At 42.9% G+C, this 19726-nt stretch overlaps 1 protein-coding gene across 2 annotated transcripts in view; it reads right to left on the bottom strand.

The window, feature by feature from the left end:
- Positions 1-5871: 5871 nt before the first annotated feature.
- Positions 5872-19726, bottom strand: part of CHST11 (carbohydrate sulfotransferase 11) — a 218116-nt gene continuing 204261 nt past the window's right edge. Inside the window, exons 3-5 of one of the 2 annotated variants that reach the window (XM_038756781.1) lie at positions 9626-10417; positions 8739-8813; positions 5872-6341 (exon numbers count right to left, since the gene is read on the bottom strand). In XM_038756781.1, coding sequence (XP_038612709.1) covers positions 6240-6341; positions 8739-8813; positions 9626-10417 — 969 coding nt within the window. In that variant the 3' untranslated portion in view covers positions 5872-6239. Of the gene's footprint in view, positions 6342-8721; positions 10418-19726 lie in introns of those variants that run through there. The other variant, XM_038756782.1, reaches the window with a different exon arrangement.

Raw genomic sequence — 19726 nt, 5'->3', positions numbered from 1 at the left:
ACCATTACTATTTATATTATCAAGTACCTAGCAGTCTTCTAAAAGCCTCATGAGTCACCTGCAGGGAGTTAGCATATCAGCATCCAGAAATGTATTTTAACAATTTAGTATAGTTTCATTAAATATGTTCTTTGCCCCAAGTCAGACAAGATTGATCCTTACCACACTGATGTTTTTTCAAGCCTGTCTTCCTGTTATCCTTGTCTCTGTCAAGCCTTCGTTTGAGGAGAGCAACCCCTCTCGGAATTGCTGCTCTCAGGCTGGTCCTTGGACTGCAGAGGTATGTGAGTCCTTTCTGTTCACCATATAGCAACTGTTTGATCGCCCTCCTTTCAATAAGTCATATTTATTGAGCGCTCACTGTGTGCAGTGAACTGTACTAAACACTTGGGATGTAATCTGTTCACACACCCTGCCCTGGGATGCTGTATTGCTGTAGACATTGCCTAAATACTGGGCTGCTGACTGCCCTCCATGACCCTGTTACTGGTTAAACTTCCTCAGAAGCTGGATGGGTCTTCTCTAGGAGGTTGGTCGGTCAGTCAGTTATATTTATTCAGTGCTTACTGTATGTAGAGGACTGTATTAAGCACTTGGGCGAGTACAATATAACAATAAACAGACACGGGGTCTTGGTCCCTCCCATCCTTAGAGAAGGTTGGACAGTTCAAAAACCTTATAGACCTTCAATGTGGTATGGAACTTAATGGCTCATTGTCATCAAAATTTGTCTTTTAGACTGCCAAATCCATGTTGGACCTTATGATGCTGTTTTCCCCCTCCTTGTTTAGCTGTGCATGTAATTCATTAGGGAGCATAATTAGCTAGATTTCATTGGGTTATGGTATTAGCACTAAGTTCATTTTGTGTGAGACTCTCATAGATCTATGGTCAAAAGGAACTGTGAGCTATTGTTTTTTCATTTACATTTTAAAGTGCATCTATATCTGCCTTTTGCAGTTTTTAAGTGTTTCAGAGCAAGGCCACAGTCAGTGAAAAGTAATATAAAATGGTGGGCAGGAAGTTTGTAGAGAAGGGAGCATGGACTGGAAATGCCGGGATGCAAAGCGGTTGGTTCTGCCTACATTTCCTATAATCCAGTTGGTTATTCTGGAAGGAGATTGGCCCCGATGCCAATAGTAGGAATGTCCCATCCCTTCTGGGGACAAGGCTGAGTTTAGTCAGTTTTGTGCTGTGTCTGCCTGCTTTCCAGAGATCTAGCCAGGAGAGATCACCATGTGGTAATGTCTTTTGGCATATGCTGTACCAAAGGTCAAAGTGAGGTTAGTTTTGGGAGTTTCCTGGATTGAACCCAGTTTTCAGTCATTTCCCTAAACAAGATCTCAGGCAGCTGCATGGCTGAACTAAAGAGGGTCAAACTGCTATTGTGTAGATCATCAGATGGAACCTGGCAGTCTTGAACCAAAGTGTCTTTAAGTAATATCTGGTATACTTCAGCTTCAGTTTTTTCTAGATCCTTTTCTGGTTCTTTGGCATTGATTAAATCCCAATTTTGATCATCATTATCTTGTTTGGGAATCTGATTGAGCCAGGCCTGAGCTAACCATGCACCTAGATTCTGGATGGAGTTCCTTATTCTATAACTTCATTTAATAATCCTAATGTAGGATGGATAATTTCATTCCTACTTTGGGGATACAGAAAAAAGCAGATGTAATTTCAGTCTCTTGAGGCAAAAACCTCATCAGAAATTAAGAATAATGTTAAATTATTTAAATATTAGATTTAATCATTAATCAGAATAAAACTTTTTTTATTGATTTCATGCCCTTTCATTCATTCACTCAATCGTATTTATTGAGTGCTTACTGTGTGCAGAGCACTGTACTAAGCGCTTGGGAAGTACAAGTTGGCAACATATAGAGACAGTCTAGAAGACTGTGAGTCTTCACAGTGGGCTCACAGTCTAGAAGACTTTCAGCTCTAAAGCCTGCCAGATTTGTCCATCAGTGCTTTAATTCCAGTGGGGAAAGAAGATTTATCCCAGGAAACAATAGAGAAAACAGGAATACTCCAAATACATATATGTGACTGTTTTTATCTACAATGTTTAAACATCTTCAACACTGCTGTTTATAAACAGGTGTTTCTTTCAGTACAGTTTCACACCTGGTCATGCCTTCTTGGATTTCCACTCAGTAATTTAAAAGTCTGAAGTAGAAGTGGTGAATTAGGCTGTAACTTTTATCTTTAATGATTTGAAGATGAATTAAATTCTCCTAGGAAAAACTCAGTCAAGTCTTTTCATATATAAAAGCTATAACTCTTGTTCAGGACTCAATATTTACAACCAAGATGGATTAGTAAGTAGGAGCAGGAATTCATCTCTCTGACGCTCCACAAGCCACTCCCCAGTTGCTGTTTATTAATCAGTTGTATTTTTGAGCGCTTATTCTGTGCAGAGCACTGTACTAAGCACTTGGGAGAGTACAGTGCGCACCTGTGTATGTGCGTGCACACACACGCACCCCCACATCCCCAGGGTTGCCTAATGTTAAGAGCAAGGGCTTGGGACTCAAAGGACCAGCTCCACCATTTGCCAGGTTTTCAAAGGAATTTGCATTTAGTGCTACTTACTAATTTAGTAAATTTACCAATTTAGTGCTACTTACATTTAGAGGTACCTGGCTCCACAAAAATTAGTCTCATCCTCCTACTGTTCTCCCTTCAAGAGTCAGGGGGCTGACACCAATAGAGCTGTGTTCTGTACAGATTCAGATCACAAGGATTTTCTTCTCTAGAAATTCTTTCACAAAAGCCTTCAGACTCATGATGACTGGGTGCTCTGAGGATTCCCTTCCACCCCAGTAAACAGAGACCCCGGAACACCATTCCAAGGTATTTCTCCAGAAAAAGAGGCACAGAAAGATTTGGCCATGTGATAAGTGAATAAAACATTGGATTGCATTTCCAGAAGCAAAATGGTAAACAAATGCAGTATAGCTTACTAGAAGTAGCATGGGCCTGGGCGTCAGAGCCCGAGGCTTCTAATCCCAGTTCCACTGCTTGTCTGCTGTGTAACCATGGGCAAGTCACTTAACTTCTCTGTGCCTCAGTTACTTCAGCTGTAAAATGGGGATTAAGACTGGATCCCCATGAGGGACATGGATTCCGTCCAAGCTGATAAACTTGAATCTACCTCAGCACTTAGTACAGTGCCTGGCACAAAGTAAGTGCTTAACAAATGCAAAAACAATAACACCCACAACAAAACTATGAGGAGGTGGTGTATCAGCCAGTGATGCCTGAGACGCTCTGGACAATCTGGAAACACAAGGATTTTGGTTAGAATTTAAAAGCAAGGAGCGGACCATACACCCTGTGTGTATTTAGTAATTAAGGGCTCAACTCTGCTGCGACATTTGCCTTCAGTCATAAAAAGAGATGGAATAATTCATGTCTGGTTACAGTATTGCAAATTATCACTTCTCTTCAGTCATGAGAAACCTTTTTAACTGCTTTGAGCTACTACAGTCTCTTTATAGAATATGGTTCCAAACATTGGTTGTGGAAAAAAAAAGCTGTGCATCTCATTTTATCATTTAAATTAGTATTAACTCATTTTGTTTATGCCAGTTTTATTGTTTTTTTTTCCACTCTGGCTATGGGAATAACCTTTGAATAGTAAATGGGTTTGAGCTGCAAGCTTTGGAAAAGCTTGAGGAATTGATCTTGTGTTGATGATCCTAATAGAAATTGCAATGAACTTGAAACTTTAACTGGTACTGTAAAACTATAATGATCCATTTATGGTCTAGGCCAAGTGGAGCACTAAAAAGTTCTCATGATGGAAGTGTTGAGGTATTCTTTTGTCCACCTGCTAATTTTTCACGCATTTAAGAGGGTAAACAGTGAGAACAGTGAAATGGTTAATTATAAACTGGCCCCCTCATCTGTCAACTAATAGTTTTCCTTCGGCTTATGTGTCTTTGTGTGTTATGATTCTGTTTCCAAAAGGACTAGAATCATTAGTATGAGTATTCATTCATTCAATCGTATTTATTGAGCGCTTACTGTGTGCAGAGCACTGTACCAAGCGCTTGGGAAGTACAAGCTGGCAACATATAGAGACGGTCCCTACCCAAAAACGGGCTCACAGTCTAGAGTATTATTGATAATGACAACCATTTGTTGATTACCAACCAAGCTGGAAGGTAGAGCACAAAATACAAAATTAAACCTAGTGCCATCGGGCTCTAAGCAAAGTTAGAGTTGATCCATAGGAGACTAGATCTGTCTGCCACGCTCTAGTCAGTCAGTCAATAGTATTTATTGAGAGCTTACTTTGTGCAGAACACTGTACTAAGTGCTGGGCAGAGTACACCACAACAATAAGCAGACACATTCCCTGCTAACAGTGAGCTCTGTGAGCTCCCACTCACAAGGTAAGAAATCACCTACCTCCCTCATGGGCAGAGAACGTGTCTACCAACTCTTTTGTAGTGTACTCTCCCAAGTGAGAGCTCACCTCCTCCAGGAGGCCTTCCCAGAACTGAGCCCCCTCCTTTCTCTCCCCCTCCTCATCCCCCCCGCCCTACCTACTTCCCCTCCCCTCATAGCACCTGTATATATGTTTGTACAGATTTATTACTCTATTTTACTTGTACATATTTACTATTCTATTTTACTTTGTTAAAATGTTTTGTTTTGTTCTCTGTCTCCCCCTTCTAGACTGTGATCCCACTGTTGGATAGGGACCGTCTCTATTTGTTGCCAACTTGTACTTCCCAAGCACTTAGTACAGTGCTCTGCACACAGTAAGTGCTCGATAAATACGATTGAGTGAATGAATGAAAGTGGTTAGTACTGTACTCTGAGCACAGTAAGTGCTTGATGAATACCATGGATCTTGGAGGGGACTTAATTCTTCAAGTAGCCCATTCTCTTTCCACTATACCACGCTGCTTCTCTCTCTTGTCCATAAAACTCTGCTAAATAGTTTCATGAATTATGTAAGTATTCATTTTCACTTTCTTTTTCAAGGAAAGAGAAAGGAAAACTGACAGGGACAGCAGAACTTCAAAAAGGGTAAGATCCAGGGCAGGGCCAAGAGCTGGGAGCAGAGCAGAAGGAAGTCAGTTGAACATTTCCTGTTATTAATAATAATAATAATAATGGTATTTAAGGGCTTACTATGTGCTAAGCACTGTTCTAAGTGCTGGGGGGGGATACAAGGTAATCAGGTTGTCTCCTTTGGGACTCACAGTCTTAATCCCCATTTTACAGATGAGGCCACTGAGGCACAGAGAAGTTAAGTGACTTGCCCAAAGTCACACAGCTGACAAGTGGCAGAGCCAGGATTAGAACCCCTGACCTCTGACTCCCAAGCCCGTGCTCTTTCCACTGAGCCAAGCTGCTTCTGTTGTCTGGAGTATATGCTGCTCACCTGTTTCCCTAAGACCCTGCCAGAAGAGGTAAATTTGTTGCTCCCAACCTAAGCTATTCCTTGGTATCTAACCACGCTCTCATGGCAATCTCACATTTGGGTTTGAGTTATATTCCACCTGAACAGTCATCTTCTGACTCCTTTCCCTAGTACTGGGCCAATATAATAAAAAGCCCAGCTTGCCCAGGTCCTGTTCCTCACCTGCCTTCATTTGTTCTAGTACGTGGCTGCCCACTGCCAAGAAAATTCAGCCCAAGAGTTGGGAGAAAATCCCTCCTTCAGTGGGAACGCCTCGTACTATTTATTACACTGAGAAAAGGCTTAGCCCTTGGCATTCCCATCCGACTTGGCAGAGCTTCTTTGCCAGCGTAGGTGAGGGTCACGGATATCATCAAGCCAACCCAGAACCTTTTCCCAGTCGTGAAGAAACCACACCTCCACACACACAACATTTTTTTCTTTCTTCAATTTAATTGAAGTTACTTAGAAAAATAATCAGGCTTGAATGGCTTTTTTTTTTTGAGGAAGGTTCACGGACAGTTTACGCTTTTGTTGGCAATCTATAATTCAGCTTCTTTCTTTAACAGTACATTAAGATACGAGGAGTTTTCTACAACAAGCCTTCTACTGCATACAAATAGGTAAAAAAAATCCAAACCCACATAGATGTTAAATTATATGTACATAATATATACTGTGCATGCACGTAAGAAAATAACACTCTCTGTAACAAGAGTAATCATAAAGACAGTCCCTTTTGTACCTGAAGAAGTGCAGCAGGCCACAGTTCACCTTACAACATCAAAGGGCCAGCCCACTTTAAGAAGCTCTCTTAACCTGTGGAAAAATTCACTTTTTGTTGCAGTGGATGAAACTTGACAGCTAGCTCTTGACACAGCCTTGCTGGGGAAACCACGGGCATCCTTGAGGTGAGCTAGGGGTGGAGCAGGAAGGTCTGTTATCAAGAGAACAAGTTAGAAACTGGAACGTCAAATAAAGTTTCCATCTGAGGTGGGAAAGAGGTACCTGAAATTTCCAAGTCCTGAGTTACCCAGAATTGCCTGCTGGTGAAGGTAAAATTGTGTACTTTGTGATGAAGGTAAAATTGTGTAGTTTGCTCTTCCCCTGTGGTTTCTGAGTTGTTTGCACTAGCCCTGGCTGCCTTCTGGATTTGGGGAAGGCTTTTAGATTTGTCCTAAACCAGGTATAGGTGTCTTAAGGACAGAGGAGCCAGAGGGGATGTTGGGATCTGGAACACTCTGCCGATTCCAATAGAAAGAGCCGATCGAGAGCTCCTTGAGGCCAGGGACTGTGTCTACCAACTCTGTCATATTCTACCCTCCGAAGCACTTACCTGCACACAGTAAGTACTCAATAAATGCCAACAGTTGAGTCACTGAACTGATCAGGCAGCAGACCCTGGTCACTTTAAATAGAGGGATGGAGAAATTTGTGCATCACCTGCCAATTCTTCCTCGTTTAGAGAGATCATGACCCCTCGAAGAGGGTGGAACTGGAACGTGAGAGATAAAATCCTATTTAATCAACTCTCAGCAATATACAAAAGAGAATCTACAGCCTTGCTTTATGTACTATTTTGAAAAACAGAGCCACTTCTCTTCCTTTAAGTGGCAGGCTTCCTCCTTTTTTCCAGATGCATTTTCACCCATCCATCCCCATTTTCTCATATACAAAGCAGTTGTGTCAAATCAAAAGACAACACTTCAAAAGGAAAGGAAAACATTCAGAGCAAAGCAAAACTCTGGGAGACTCAGGTGACCTGGACTGAAATACATTCAGCAATGTTAGCTCTTTCATGAAAATGCTCATTTCTTAGGGATACACACAGGCGAAAAGTAAGAAAGCCAGGCCCAAACCTGACTGATGCTCAACACATAGCATGCACAGTCAACCCATTAGTAACTTGTGGAAGAACTTGCAGCTCAAGGGGATCAATCGGTGGTATTTATTGAGTGTTTATACTGTGTGCAGAGCACTGTACTAAGTACTTGGGAAAGAACAATATAATAGAGGTGGGTGACACGATCCCAGCCCGCATGAGCTCCTTGTTCAAAGCCAAAATACATACCAAAGGCTAGATGACTGGGACAGGCTCTGTGACAATGACATCATCTACAGGATATAAAACTTTGAAGGAAAATTCCCATGAGCAATCTGCTTGGCAAAACCCAAAAGCGAGGCAGGAGGCAGCCAATTACCACCCCTTCTTTCCCCTCTTTCCTCCTTACCTACATGTCTTTAGGATCCTCCAGGTAATAATAATCATGAAGATGATGACTTTGGTATTTGTTCAATGTTTACTATGTGCCAAGCACTGGGCTAAGCACTGGGATAGATAAAACAGTGCAGTGCTTGGCAGATAGTAAGTGCTTAACGAATGCCATATTTACTATAAAAGATAATCAAATTGGAAACAATCCCTGTCCCCTCCACTCCCATATACATATTAGGATGGGAGAACTCACCGGATTTGGAGGGAAGGAGGATTCCGGCCACCACAATTCTTAAAGTTCACACCCACGTGATTAAGTAGTACCTTTGTTGCTACCACCCTGATTGGAAAAGGTGTCATGTTTGAAAAGTAAAGTCCTGTTCTGATTCAAGATCAGCAGTTGGGGGTTTTGGGGACACCATCACCTGTGATGACCATCTAGATGTGCTGTATGGCAGAAGAAGGAAATGGCAAGGGCTTCGGTGCCCATTCAACTTTGAAAGCCTGACCTCCTCTATTCTGGTTCAGCCCAAGGCAAATAGGCCTGGTAGAATAGACTGTCCATTTTTACATCTCTAGAGCTATGCTGACTTTGTTTCTCAGCGCTGTCTTCCCTGGATGAGGCAACCTGGTAGAAGATCTGTCACATTTCATAAATAGTATTTCAACCACCGCTATGGGTTCATGTCTCACATTAAATATAGACACTAGATCATTTGGAGATGCCGCTACTGCTGCTCACTGAGCTTTCTAGGCGTCTTATAATACACTTTTAATAGTTTCTGTGAATAAATTATCCAGTCCGTTTTGAAATTCTATATTCATTCCAGCACTAGATGTTATCTTAAGACAACAAAACAAAAAGCCACCACAAATTCTCATTATGTACAGAAAGACGAACAGCTGCTACCTCCACACACCTTCTAGAAAAGGGACGTATCTCATACTCTACTCCTGGTGTAATAGGAAATGGTGCAAAATCAGAAGCACAGACTGAGTGTTAATGAAGAACAATAAATAGAACGTATCGCTAAACTAGGGGAAAACAGGCTGTGAAGGCAACAACTCTTGAGAAGGGAATAGGATATTGCCACTTACGAAGAGAGCGTGATCACATGGGCCATTTCTCTCTTCCTTTTGGGGGCTTTGGGGGTCGGCCCTTACAGTTCCCACCTATGGCGATACAGAACATAAATCAATCTCTAGCAACGGACACATCACCCGTTACCTAACTTAGAATCCTTTTGGAATCTGCTAAAGCCAGCCCTTGGCCACCTTCAACAAACACTAAGGCTTTTTCCTGGCCTTGGGTTACAAGTTTTCACATTTGTCTCCATCAGGGATCTCTATAAAGTATTACAAATCAGCTCTTAATCCTTCCTCTTCCGAGATGGAAGGCTTGTCGTTTTTTTGGAGTGCAGTATCAACCTTTTTATTGCTGCCAGAACTTCCAAAATTGCAGACTCAAGAAATATTTTTCAACAATTGCTACCCATCGGCTCCATCGGAGGTTAATACCGAAGACAGTAGTGGCCGAACTTGGGCTCCATCCAATAAGTATAAAAACATATTTCTTTTGTCAAAGCACTAGAGTTCTGCTGCCACTACCCAGAGACCACATTTAAATAGCTATAAATAACATTAGGCAGAAGTTGATGAATGCATGATTAAATGAAATTCACCAGAACGCAATTAAAGTTTGAAACAATGTTGCAGTATTCAATTCTAAAACGAGGACATCACCATTCTGTTAGCCTGCCAAGAGAGTTGTCCTTCCCTACAAATGAATTAAATAATTCTCACTGTGCTGCTCGCAGCACCATTCAAAAAGAAATCTTAATTTACAAAATAACCCAGTACCCCTATATTTATTTGGACAAATAAAAATCTTAAATAAAACAGGCGTCACTCCCACTCTCTCGTCATTCCAGTTTCAGGTAGCTTGGCACTGAGTAATTGAACATTAAAAAATCAAGTTTGTACACCTCAAACAGCTGTGTCTGATGCTCCGAACTGATATTCTGGAAGAATTCTGTGGTCATTTCATCAGTAGTTCGCGTAGACTTTGCATAGGTGGGGAACTTCAGGTAGCTGCCTACTCCTGCCAGCTGAAGGATGTAATTGGAATCCTCTTCGAGCGTCTCATATTTGCCCACGAGGTCATAATGGATGTGGCACGGGTGGCAGAGGGAGTACACGGTTTGCCAGTGTTCGTTGAACGGCTCCTCTCTCTGGGTGTGGGGGTCAATGAGATAGGCCACGAACTCCTCAAATTTCACGTCGTCCCCTCTGCGCAGGGCCTCCTGGGTGGCGTTTTTCCTTTGGCGCTTGACAATCTTTGTGCCATAGCGCTTGTGAAACGAGGTGTTGTACTTCTGGGTGAATTTGTTTCTGTAGGCCGACACAAGTCTCTCGAAGGGCTCGCGGACGAACAGAAACTTCATGTAGCTTTTCAAGCGGTGATTGATCTCTGGGATGCTGTACTGGTTTAGGGTCTTCAGGTTGGAAGAGATGTGGGCTTCATTGGCTGGAATCTCCATGGGATCGTTGTATTTCCCCCGGCCCGTTAAGACCATCATGACTCTCTTCCAGTTGGTGCAAGCCACTTTGGGCACGTAGCAATAGATGAGCTCGTGATCTTCATCCACCACCAGGTGCCGGAGGTCATTCGGAGTCAGCACACGGCGTTTCCTGCTGGACACGCTGTTGGCCCGACAGGTGTCTGTGACCTGGTCTCTCCTCATCTGGTGGAGGATCGCTGTGTTCGACAGCTCGAGCTGTGGAAAGACACGGACAAATGTAAACTTCCATTTTATCACCGCTGGACATTTTATCTACCAAGTCACCAACCGGTTGCCTGGCCCAAACTGGAAAGGTTTGCTTCCCCGATTACCTCGGTGATCCCAACTGTCAACTTGGGTCTTGATCAGATGTCCCCGCTTCTGGGCGGAGTGCCGAGTTATTACAAAAGTGGTCATTGCCTTCCAGATGCTTGCAAGCCTAGCTAGTGGGTTTCTGCCATTTTCTGTTCCCTTGTTTTTTGATATAACCTGGAATGAGGCTGCAAGGTGGAAGTCCTTGACCGATCTTTCCGAGTGAAGAGCAGAGGACCACATGATTCTCTCTCTTTCTCAGTTCACTTCCCTGTCGCTCCCCCAGAAAGTTGTAGAGGCTGGAAAGATCTGTAGGTTCATAATTGGGTTGGATAAATTCATAGACAAGAAGACCATAAGGAAGCATGTTGTTTGGCACCCCGAAAGATCAAAATATTGGAGTGTACTGTTCTGGTGGATTGGGAATAGGCCCTGTGCTTCTGTTGTCCTCTCAAGTGCTTAGCACAGTGTCTGGCCCTCCATAATTTAAAAAATGGTACTTTTTTAATGGTATTTAAATGGTATGTGTTAAACACTGTTCTAAGCGCTGGGGTAGATACGAGTTCATTGGGATGGACAGGGGTCCTGTCCCACATGGAACTTGCAGTCTAAGTAGGAGGCAGTAGCATTTGATCCTCATTTTACAAATAAGGTAACTGAGGCACAGAGAAGTTTAGTGACTTGCCCCAGGTCATACAGCAGACATGTGATGGAGCCAAAATTAGACCAGGCTCATGGTCTTTCCACTAGGCCACACTGATTCTCAAAACTTTCTGCCTCTCATATCACAACCCCCACTCCGGGAGGTTGGGATGTGGAGGGAGGCATCCCTTGATGAACAAAAACAAAATCATACAGCCTTTCTCTCCACTCTGTTCCTGTTTCTGGCTGGGATGGGTGGGGGCAAGGGTTGGGGGTGTTATTATTTAATGTGGGTCAACACCCACCCTAATGTCTCCCTTCCCTCCATCAATTTCCCTGCCCAGATGAAGATGGCAGATCAGGGCTTTATGCACTGTCCATAGAAGGGCAGAAGCTCAGTGTATCTCCCTTTCGGATCATATCCTCAAAATCCCTGGCTTTTAATGATTGCCAGAAACATTCTAAATTAAGTTTTATGTTACAGTTGTGGAAATGAAAAATTTGCTCTACTACGTTTCCTACTCAAGTCAAATGGCAGGGACTTTTGTGAGATGAATATTTAAATGCCGCTATGGATCCCATGACAGTTGGCAGAAAGTGTTCTTTCTGCAAAAATTTCACGTTAGAAATTTGTATTCCCTTCTCTAAATATGTTGAAGAATATAGTCACTGCTCTTCACAATCATTACCTCTGCCCATAATGCTATATATACACCCATGTACAATTTTTTGTCAGCCCTCTCAGCTCTCTCTCAAAATCATACAGCCTAAAATAAAAAAAAGCCACATGGTATAATGTATAGAGCACAGGCCTGGGAGTCAAAAGGTCATGGGTTCTAATCCCTGCTCCGCAACTTGTCTGCTGTGTGACCTTGGGGAAGTCACTTCACTTTTCTGTGCCTCAGTGACCTTGTCTGTAAAATGGGGATTGAGACTGTAAGCCCCACATGGGACTGGGACAGTGTCCAACTCAATTTTCTTGTATCCCCCCAGTGCCTGGCACATAGTAAGCACTTAAGAAATACCACCATCATTATTATTATTATCCTCTAGACTGTAATCTCCTTGTGGGGAGGGAACATGTCTACCAACTCTAATGTATTATACTCTCCCAAGTGTTTAGTACTGTGCTATGCACACAGTACACACTCAATAAATACTATTGATTGACTGCCTGAAGACTGAAGTCTTTTAGACTGTGAGCCCACTGTTGGGTAGGGACTGTCTCTATGTGTTGCCAACTTGTACTTCCCAAGTGCTTAATACAGTGCTCTGCACACAGTAAGCACTCAATAAATACGATTGATTGATTAATTGATTGAAGAGAGCAGATAAGTAGGAAGGAGAGAAAAGGCAATGGTTAGGAACTTATGCTCGGCTCAAAGAAGAATAGAAAACTACAGAAGATTTCTAACTAGTGGGGAGATCTGGGCAGCAGAGTGTGGAATGGAATGGAGAGAGACTCGAGGCAGGGAGGTCAGTGAGGAGGCCAATGCAGTAGTTAAGACAGGGACACGACAAATGCTTGGACCAGTGTGGTGGCCATTTGGATGGGAAGGAAGATGTGGATCCTGGAAATGCTGAGGAGAAAAAACCAACCGAAGCTTGGGACAGACCCAATAGCGGGTGGAAAGAGAGGGAGGAGTAGACTGTGAGCCCATTGTTGGGTAGGGGCCGTTTCTATATGTTGCCGACTTGTACTTCCCAAGCACCTACTACAGAGTTCTGCACACAGTCAGCACTCAATAAATACGACTGAATGAATAAATGAATAATAACAGGGATGGGGTCTTTCCGAGACAGTGGTAATGCAATTGTGATGGGCAAGTTAGGAGGAGAAAAAGATTTGGGAGGAAAGATGAGGATGATGGAGAAAATGTTTCACTAGTCTTTTTGAAGCACTTATTATGTGCCAGGCACTGTACTAAGCACTGGGGCAGATACAAGCTAATCAGGTTGGATACAGTCCATGTCCCACATGGGGCTCACAATCTTAATCCCCATTTTACAGATGAGGTAACTAAGACAAAGAGAATAATAATAATAATGGTATTTGTTAAGCATTTACTATGTGCAAAGCACCGTTCTAAGTGCTGGGGAGGTTACAAGGTGATCAGGTTGTCCCACGGGGGGCTCACAGTTTTAATCCCCATTTTACAGAGTCCCAGCTTACAAGTGGTGAAACTGGTATTAGAATCCAGGTCCTTCTGACTCCCAGGTTGTAGAACCAAAGACACTATCTAGATCTGAGGAGTATCTAGATTGTAACATCCTTAAAGGCAGGGATCATATCTACCAACTGTCTTGTACTCTCCAAAGTGTTTACTACAGGGGTCTGCTCACAGTAAGCACTCAATAAATGTCATTTATGGATACTTATTGTGTGCCCCCCAGAGGCAATGCGCTGCAAAAATCCATTTCAGAAGCTACAACAGATGCATAAGGTACATTGCCCACAAAGAGCTTACATTCTAACAGCAGAGACATATAAAAATATTTACAGAGTAATGCATTATTCAAATCCCAGGTAAATAATAAATGATGGCATTTGTTAAGAGCTTACTATGTGCAAAGCACTGTTCTAAGCGCTGGGGAGGATACAAGGTGATCAGATTGTCCCAAGCGGGGCTCACAGTCTTCATCCCCATTTTACAGATGAGGTAACAGGCACAGAGAAGTTAAAGTGACTTGCCCAAAGTCACACAGCTGACAATTGGCAGAGTTGGGATTTGAACCCATGACCTCTGACTCCCAAGCCTGTGCTCTTTCCATTGAGCCACGCTGCTTCTAGTTACACTGGGGGTAATAGCATTCATCGAACACCAAATGGCTCCCCAGGGTAATAAATGAAAACACAGCTGAGTTCTGCAAATGCCAAATTCATCTGGCTCTCTAACAATCACCACACTTCACATGGATTAAGATGGGTAATTAATAGAAGCTAATTGCTGGAAATAACAAGGATATACTATGGGTGAACTCCACATTAAATAAATGCTTAAGGCAACTAAGCAAACGATCCTTTTTCCACTTTTGACATTAATATTTAGTCAGTATTAAGGGGACAGGGAGTCCCAGGACTTCGGGGCATTTACTGTTGCTTTTTAGAAAATTTACTTGAAAGAAAATGGGAGGAGGACTCAGAAAGAAGTTCTGCTGGTTTCAGCTATTTGAATTGCAAAGGAAGGCTTTGAAGACAGTCAATTCCTGAGGGCCAGTTCACTACAAGAACAAGGTGATTGTCCATCATTTCAGCTCTTTTCAGTCAGAGACAATTTTCAGGCCCTCTGAGTTCATGGTGTCACAGCTGTGGAAGCTGTCGGCACCTACCACTGTATCTCATCACAGGTACACAGAGCAATACAGTTTAATTTTACCACTAACTGGAAATGCAAAGGTTGGGGGAAAAAAATCACCATGACTGCAAAGATGAGAAACCTGAGATATTTCTCTCCTCTTCCCTGAGTACCACAGGGCTGTAGTTTAGGAAGCTAAAGCCGTTATCCAGTTTAGCAACAAATGTACGAATTCCAGTCCTAGAAACTGTTCCAGGAAAAGCAGAAGCCCCTATTCAAAGCCAGGAAAATCTCATCTTTCCCCCATCAGCAGAGGTATGGCATTAAGGTTTTCCACTAGAAACACACATTTTAGACCATCATGTCCTGGGATTTTTTACTGAGCCCCTTCTGGTGACAGACATTGTTCTGTACAATATTTAGGCAAGGTGACAGTCCCTTTACTCCATAAGGAGCTGGTTTTAGTTAGAAGAGTTAAACAGAGGTGAAAAGCTAGGGGCAAGCAAAACTATAACATTGAACTCACCTAAGAGATTTTTTTGTGGTATTTGTTAACCGCTTACTATGTGTTTTAAGTGCTGGGGTAGGCATAAGTTAATTAGGTTGGACACAGTACCTGTCCAGCATGGGGGGGGGGGGGGGGGCACAGCCTAAGCAGGAGGGGGAACAGGTTTCCCTATTTTACAGTTGAGGAAACTGAGGTGCAGAGATGTGAAGTGGCTCGCCCAAGGTCACACAGCAAGCAATTGGCAGAGCCAGAACTAGAACCCAGGTCCTTCCGACTCCTAGGCCCATGCTCTCTCCACTGTGAGCCCGTTGTTGGGTAGGGACCGTCTCTATATGTTGTCGACTTGTACTTCCCAAGCGCTTAGTACAGTGCTCTGCACACAGTAAGCGCTCAATAAATATGATTGAATGAACAGCCTCTCAAGATTTCCAGGCTTAGAACATTTTCTTTACTAGACTGCAAGCTTGTTGTGGCAGAGAATGTGTCTGTTATATTGTTGTATTCATTCAGTCGTATTTATTGAGCGCTTACTATGTGCAGAGCACTGTACTAAGCGCTTGTTGTACTCTCCCAAGCACTTAGTAGTGCTGTGCATACATTAAGTGCTCAGTGAATGAGATTGATTGAACTGGTTGGTTGGCTCTCATCGACTTTGATTTGTCGGGAGGGGAGAGAAAGGATGAGTGGGGTTGAATCTAGGCAGGGGGGCAGAAACGATGCCGGAGAGTAGTAAGGCAGGACACTACACTAGCTCTCCCCCTCCTACCTTACCTCACTGATTTCCTGCTATAATCCAACCTGCACACTTTGCTCCTCAAACGCCCACGTACACACCCCAATCTCGCCTATCTCACGCCGACTCTTTGCCCACGTCCTTCTTCTAATCTGGAACACCAGCGCTTAGAACAGAGCTCAGTACATAGTAAGTGCTTAACAAATGCCATAAAACTCTCTCCCCCTTCATATCCAAAAGACCACCACCCTCCCCTCCTTCAAAGCCTTATTAAAATAACATCTCCTCCAAGAGGCCTTCCCCAACTAAACCCTAATTTCCCATACTCTGGCTCCCTTCTGCTTTGCCTGTGCAATTGGATCTGTACCCTTTAAGCACTTGAAATTCACCTCACCCTCAGTCCCATAGCACTTACAAAATTAGCTGTAATTTGTTGTAATATCTGTGTCCCCTTCTAGACTGTACGCTCCTGGGGAGCAGTATACTGTATTCTCCCAAGAACTTAGTACAATGTTCTGCACAGTACTCAGTAAATACCAGTAAGTACTCAGTAAATACCACTGATGGATGGATTGTGTCCATTAAGGTGAAGACTTTGTGCTCACCTCAATGGACGGAGTCCCTACCGCCCAAGTTCTTGAGCACTTGAAGTTTGGGAACCGTCCAAAGATCCAGCAGGCTGAGCTTAAGACAGAGCATATTACCTTCCTGTTTCTTTTCATCCCAAATGTTACTCTCAAGGTTTGGATTTTCCCCAGATATTATCAATCTGTTCAAAAATGAGGAAATGACTATAATCTAAATATCTCCTGATTCACATATTTCCTTAATTACAGAACACATAACCCCCTCAATAGCAGGTTTGCCATCTGCCGGCAGGATATTTCGAGGATTTTTTTTCTCCTTGCCTTCCTTTGATCTCTTGTACGTATAAATTATGCCAGACAAGGGCTGATTTCAGGAAAAGTCAAATATCGCTTGCAGACTCCAGTCTCTACTTCCAAAGAGTTCTTATGTTTTTTTCTCCCCTTTGAGATGTCTATTTTTAATTTGGTATTTTTAAAAGGCAATGGTAATTGATTTAAGTACCACTTTTAGGGACTGTTTTTGAGGAGTCTGTAAAAACTTTAATAGGCTTTTTCTAAAGCAAGAATACCGGTTCCCTTTAAACCAAAACATCTCCTGTCGAGTTTGCAATTGTGCTCAGACACAAGAGCCTGAACTGGACAGAGCCTAACTAGGAGCAGGCTGACAGGTCCAGCGTCACAGCCTGAGACGGAGAGACGGGACTAAATAAACACACAAATACATATGATGAAAAATAGATTTGGGTGCTTGAAGACCCACCAGTTTTAAAATAAGGAGCTTTTGGTCTTGCTCATTTCATCTCCAATCAAGTTCCTAATTGTCTCTCTGTGGTATGAAAACAATTAAATCTGCCAGGGTGAATAACACATGGGATGGGTCACTGAGTTAGAAAGCTCCCTGGAAAATTAGAGAAATGTCAACCACTGACTTACTGATTGTGAATCCACAATCTAAACACAGCTAAGTCAGATGAGATGGGAGAGGTATTCGGGTCATTGAACACCAGGCAGGAGAAGAGAATGCCCAGACTTATGTGTCTGCTTGAAAACCAGCTTACTTTCCTGTAAAGAACCCTTGGATCATTCCCCCCGCCCCAACACACACCTCCCCACTACACCCTTGGACCATATTCATCGCCTTATCTTCTTCAATCCTTACGGGGACCTTTGGGAGGGGATTCATTTGGTTGTTGTGGCTGAGTCCTTTTACTGCCTTTGGAAAACCACAGTGGACTGGCTTTCAATGAATGAGGAATGTGGACTTGCTGAATTGAATTCAACTGAATTCAAGCAAATGTTTCGCAAACCACTGGCCGTAGGTAATTGATAAAATTTTCCAGTGACTCTGATCCTTCTTCCCCCTTCCTTGTACATTCAGTTACATACGCTGTTTCCCCCATTAGAGTATAAGCTCCTTGTGGGCAGGGAACATGTCATTTCTTTGTTTCGTACATTCAAAGCACTTAATATAGTACACTGTCCCCAGGACGTGCACAAGGGCTATTACTAAGAACATAAAACCGTAAGTAATCAATCAGTGGTATTTATTGAGTGCTTGTGTGCACAGCACTGTACTAAGTGCTTAGGAGAGTACAAAAGAGTTGATGGACAAGATCCCTGACCTTGAGTGTCTTACACTCTTGTGGCATTTACAATCTAGCAATGCCAGTACAGGATCAACAGTAGACTGTATTCTCCCAACAGTCTATCTAGTACAGTGCTCTGCACACAGTAAGAGTACAACAAAGACTACTGCAAATGAATGTTCTATTCTGTATCTGATAGTGACCACCACAGATGCTTAGAGGAATATGACGGATGCCACCTTGACATCCAACTTCCTGGTTCTACCCCCTAACATTACAAAGATTCTCCTCTAGTAGCCTACCATAAACCTTTCTTGATTCTTCTAAAACGTTAGCTTGCCCCCTAACATTCTTAACATTTCTTCTTTTCGTGTAGGGGATCCAGTTTAATTATAGAGAGTGGATGATATATGACTAAAAAAAAAAAAGAATCAAAGACCTCAAGAGTAAAAACAAAATGTGACCTTAAAACCTGCCTGAGAATCAGCTACACACACTACCTGAAAAAGCACAAAGAGTATGCACGTGCTTAAACCAGACACACATGGAGAGTCCATTAATTTAGCCTATCAATCGTATTTATTGAACACTTACTGTATACAGAGCACTAGTAGCAATCGATACCATGATTGCTTTCCTACTTGGACTGTGAGCCCCATGTAGGAACAGGACTGTGTCCAAACTGACCTATCTTGTATCTACCCTAGCTCTCAGTATAGTGCTTGGCACGTAATATGCACTCAACAAATACCATCATCACCATGAAACCGCCTCCAGGAAATGTTTTTGGAAACGCTCTCTTCTAAAACACATCCACCCAACATAAAGACATATAATGAGGATCACTGTCTCAATCAATGGAAAGAAAATTCAGTTTGTGCTTTGACCATTCTCACTTTGGAATACCACGACCTGGCTGACCACAGTCATTCAGCAGAAAGGCTCTTAGGTTGGGTGTGTTTTGGTACATTTGACAAGAAGTTATAGAAGAGGCTACCAACTTTTCTCTGTAAAAATGCCTTTTTGGGCACTGGATTCAAGTGATCATTTTTAGACTGAATTTTCCCTGCATGTCCCATTATTTGCATTTCTTCAAAACATTTCTTCATAAGGCAAGTCTTCAGGAGAACCCTGGAGTCCATCCAATATTGTCAGTCTGACCACTGCTGGGATGCTTTGGTTCCTCAGCCCCACAGTAATGGCACTATTGCCCCCATATTCCTGGAGTCTGGACTGAACTTAGCTTGCCCTGGGGGGCAGAGGAAGAGAGCCCGGGTGAGACACTGAATCGCCTGATTATTTTTTCTTCCACATTGGCAATTAACACTTTCTGGCCTTCCCAGGGCAAAGGGAGTAGTTTTTTTTTACTTGCTGATGGTTATTTTCCTGATTTTATTTCATGGGCATTCATGTGGAATTACATCAGTGGCTGTCATGATGGAACATCACATCCTCTTGGGACAGAATAATAATTATGGTATTGGTTAAGTGCTTACTCTGTGTGAAGCACTGTTCTAAATGCTGGGGTGGATAGAAGTTTTGTCAGGTTGGGCACATTCCCTGGCCCACATGGGGCTCACAGTTGAAGAAGAAGGGGGAAAAGCACTGAATCCTCACTTCACAGATGAGGGAACTGAGGCATAGAGAAGTCGTGACTTGTCTGATGTCACAGGAGCAGGCAAGTGGTAAAATCAATCATTCAATGGTACTTATTGAGTGCTTACTGTATGCAGAGCACTGTATTAACACAACAGAGTTGGTAGACAGATTCCCTGCCCACATGGAGCTTACACACTCCAGAAGCAGATCTAAGATTAGAACCCAGGTCCTCTTACCCCAAGGCCAGTGCTCTTTCCACTAG

This window comes from Tachyglossus aculeatus, chromosome 14 (genome assembly GCF_015852505.1).
Source record: "Tachyglossus aculeatus isolate mTacAcu1 chromosome 14, mTacAcu1.pri, whole genome shotgun sequence".
In the NCBI taxonomy this organism is placed as follows: domain Eukaryota; kingdom Metazoa; phylum Chordata; class Mammalia; order Monotremata; family Tachyglossidae; genus Tachyglossus; species Tachyglossus aculeatus.
This window is presented reverse-complemented; position numbering and strand designations above follow the sequence as displayed.